General features: G+C 41.0%; 1 protein-coding gene across 1 annotated transcript in view; it reads right to left on the minus strand.

The window, feature by feature from the left end:
* Positions 1 to 3685: 3685 nt before the first annotated feature.
* The window catches only part of LOC105621160 (probable RISC-loading complex subunit BRAFLDRAFT_242885), a 5006-nt gene continuing 4562 nt past the window's right edge, over positions 3686 to 4129 (minus strand). The window contains exon 7 of the mRNA XM_012202629.1: positions 3686 to 3822. Coding sequence (XP_012058019.1) covers positions 3686 to 3822 — 137 coding nt within the window. The remainder of the gene's footprint in view (positions 3823 to 4129) is intronic.

A 4129-nucleotide genomic window follows, 5' to 3' on the forward strand; every position in this document is an offset into this window, starting at 1 on the left:
TCTCTACTCTTCTCTCTCTCTCTCTCTCTCTCTCTCTCTCTCTCTCTCTCTCTCGCTCGCTCGCTCGCTATTTTATTGTGCCACTTTTACACAGCATTATGTACAAAAGAATATACTACTTACAGATTATCAACGATGATTTACCGTAAAATTCCTGAACCATCGCAACTCAAAATGGCGTATGCACACGCAGATATATGTATAATTTAACAAGAAAAAAAAAAAGAAAGTAAATGCCGATCGTAAGAAAACTAAGAATTATGCCGTTCGTTGGTGCTACACCAAATGCATTTGCCTAACTAAATTATTCCTTGAGAATCAATCTACAGTCATTAGCTAATTCCGATCAACGTATCCCTTATACTTCCGCTTTCTAGGATATCATACATACATAAGAAAATACGATGAATCAGAATTAGGACTGAATTGAATTTTAAATAAATTTCGAAGTTCAAGTCTAACGAATCTAGAAATGCGACGAAATCGAACTTGCAGAGATCTCCGCGTTTCTAAATTTATTCGATGGACCAAAGAGATATGTCACGATCCGTGAAATGCAACACCCGACGACTGGATCGGAAGTTCCGTATGGCTTTCTCGATCGAGCCGTCCCGCCGCCTGACACGCTTCGCGTATGTTCTGCTGTATATTTGCGATGTTATTCTTTTTCATTTAGTATAAAAAGTCTCATCCGGTGACACGTCAATTGGTACGTAGGCAAAATCCGAAATTCGATACACATTCGACCTATATCTTAGACTCGACATGCGTACTTTAATGAAGAATCCTTAACGATTAATCCTTACACGCGTATTAATATGTGATGCTTATGAGTTTATGAGCTACCTATACTAAAGGAAAAAACATACACCACTGAAAGATTATATTTTCTTATATCCGCGATCACGCGTTATTAGCTACTCGGATCGCCGCGCAAAGCTACTTTTTTTTTGTTTTTTTTTATTTTTTTTAAAATCTTTTTGCACTGTGCATACGCTTAGTGGAGATGTAATGTTTCGCGGTAAATGGGAGCAAAATTTGAACGATATGCGTCGCTCTACACGTGATAATAAAAATCGCTACACGATTCTGCCTCGTTTACGATTTCTTCATCCCTCTCTTCCCTAAATTCATATAATCTCTTTCTTACGCGCACTCATCTCAGACATCATTACACCACCACCCCATATACAAATAGTGAAGCACATTAAAAACGTAGCGATAAGCTAAGTATTATGTAAGTATTGGAAAACTTCCACTAATTCTATGCAAAGTATAGCTTGTAGAATATCATTCATTAAAACTAGAACTTACATGATAATTGAGAAGAGAAGAATTCTACCTCGCCTGTACCTCGCGGGGCAATATTCCTCTCTCTATTCTCTTTCTTTTTATTCCTCTTTCTGTTGAAGTGCCGTTCCGTTCTCCATGCTCGAATACTCCTATCTTTTCCGGGATTCGTGCGCGTTCGGAAAAGCTAATTCAATCAACACGTGACGCCACCGTCTCCATCGCGTACAGCGGTCGTGATTTAGGTACTTCATAAATAGCGTGTATCCTTGTATATCATTCCATCCTTGCAGATTCACGCTATAGAATACATTACATCGTAAAATTATAGTTGAGCTCAACTCACTATGCCCTGCCGTATCGTTCATATGACGAAAACAAGCCAAAATCATCCTGCTTTTCCACACTTACAGTAAAATGCATCCTTTAAAATGTTACGTGCCAACATTGGGCGAGAACATTGGCCGTATACCGTGTTTGCGTAAATTTGCCAAAGTATCGTCTGCCCGCTCGGACGATCGCGTCTCTGACTCAGATTGGCTAAAATTTATTTCAAACTGGATCATAAATTGAAATAAGTTTTACCATATCCTTTACAAGTGCGAGTAAGGTAATCTGACAAACTTCGCGTACACGCGAAATATCTGCGAAACGCTCGACACAACGATAAATAATTGGTGACTCGCATCAACTCGTCTCTCTCGGGGTCAACGAATAATTTCTACGTTAAAGAATGGATAAATAGAGACGAGTATCTTACAAACTATCTTACAAACTCTATCCAGCATCCACGAATCATAATGTAAGGAAGTGCGACCACATTTGTTCCCAAGTTTCGCGGTGTAGTATCTAAAAAAAAAATCTAAAATAAAGATCCACGGTGTTACTTGTTGAATCGCGGTGGTCTTCTCAACCGTGTTATCAGCTCCGTCCTGACAGTCCTGGCGTAATTCGGCGTAGCGTACTGATCAGTCACCGCAATTGTACTCTGAAGACTCTGGATAAATATGGATGAGTCCTGTATTTGACCTACACTCGCTGCTGCTGCTGCCGCCGCCTGATACTGGTACTGACTGCTGGTTATGTCAGCGGTTGGATAATGACTTGGTTGCACGAATTGCGGCGGATTCTCGTACTGCGGATATGGAATGGAACTCTCCGCGGAGAACTGCGGGATCACCGGATTGACGTTGACCGGTGTAGTGGGATAACTTCCCGGGTCATAAGTCTGATACTGATTCAGCTGGCCAATCTGGGTGGTGTTAAATGGCGGTGACTGTGGAAACTGCGCAGCGGTATCGGAGAACAGCACGTTTGCAACTGTTGGTTGTGGAAAGGGTTCTGGTCTTGGATATGGTGAGATGTTAGCCGTCACCGCACTGCTTAGATTCTGCACGCTTGGTATGCCGGGAGCAATCTGTGAGGTGTCATATCCGTGGAACGTAGTCTGCGAACGACCTGTATGATCGCTTAGATCTTTTATACCACCGCCCTGTAACGAACCGATGATATTAAGCTTGGATTTGCCACCACCGTCAGCGACGCCACCAATCGTTTCGTTACCGTGCTTGATACGTGCATCCGTTAATAACGGGTGTCGCACGTTAACGATGCTCTGCGGAGCGCGCAATGGCGGAAAATTGATCGGTGCCATTTTCGGCATCGAGCTCTGCTGTTGTTCCAATGCTTTACGTGCAATCGCAAACGCGCTGTTGTCGTTCCTCTGACAGGAACCAGACTGCGAACTATATGTACTGGACGGTGTGTAGGTCTCTCTGTGTATAACCGGCGTCGCTGTCGATGATTGTTGCATAGCGAATCTTAACGGCAGATTGGCCGTCATTGATCCAGCAATGCTGGTGTTCTTGTAATCTGGACTGATCACAGACATCGATTCCTTGTAATCTGATTGAATGGAATAATTCTTGATATTTGAATCAGTTTCATTTGGAAATTTCTTTGGTGCGGTATAATCTCTTGGATTTTTTATCGCGTTTTCGTGCACAGTGTTGCTTATACAGGTACTGACAGGCCGTACGCTACTATATGTGGAACTGCTGGATTGTTTTGCGGCGATCGATTTCGTCGTGTTGTGCGATTCGCTCGAAGACTTCGGAGTATCATTATTACCATTATGCTTTTTCATCGACGAGTTAATTTTACCAGACGCAATGGTGTGCAAAGCAGCATTTTTGTTGCCCACTGTGGTGTTCGTTATCTTAACAGATAACTTGGATGTTCTAGTTTTATTTCCCATATAATTCTGACCGCTTTTTCCTTTATCGAAAATCTGATTTTTGGCTGATAATACTTTGATGTTTGCATTATTGTTCTGATTATTAGATGCCAGATGGGGCTTGCAGGTGATAGTGACTGGCAGGAGCAAAGCGCTGGCTCACTTCTTGGTCATGATTTTCAGATATTCCAGGGCATTTTGAGCAGCACTGGCTTGAGCATCTTTACTAGTCGCACCGCAACCATAGCAAACTGCCACTGGCAGGGTAGACAGTTGCACAAGGCACTGGAATTTACCTAGAAAATATCATAATGATTAGATTATTTCTATGTTGCAATGTTCACAAATAATTTTTATTTTTCAACATGTACAATTAAAATTGGGCAATTTTGATCAACATTTGTATCATAATTCATGATAACATGACACCAAGAGATAATAAAAAAAAAGACATAGATATCATGTAAGCATTGCTAAACTCAGATAAAATTGTGCTTAGTAAAGTTGAACACAGATATACTTAAAAAAAAAAAAAAGTACAAATAAGTACTAATAAGTACAGAAGTAGTATACTAAAGTAAAGTAAGAAACAAATAATTACTA

The sequence above is a fragment of the Atta cephalotes genome, assembly GCF_000143395.1.
Source record: "Atta cephalotes unplaced genomic scaffold scaffold00032, whole genome shotgun sequence".
Taxonomy (NCBI): domain Eukaryota; kingdom Metazoa; phylum Arthropoda; class Insecta; order Hymenoptera; family Formicidae; genus Atta; species Atta cephalotes.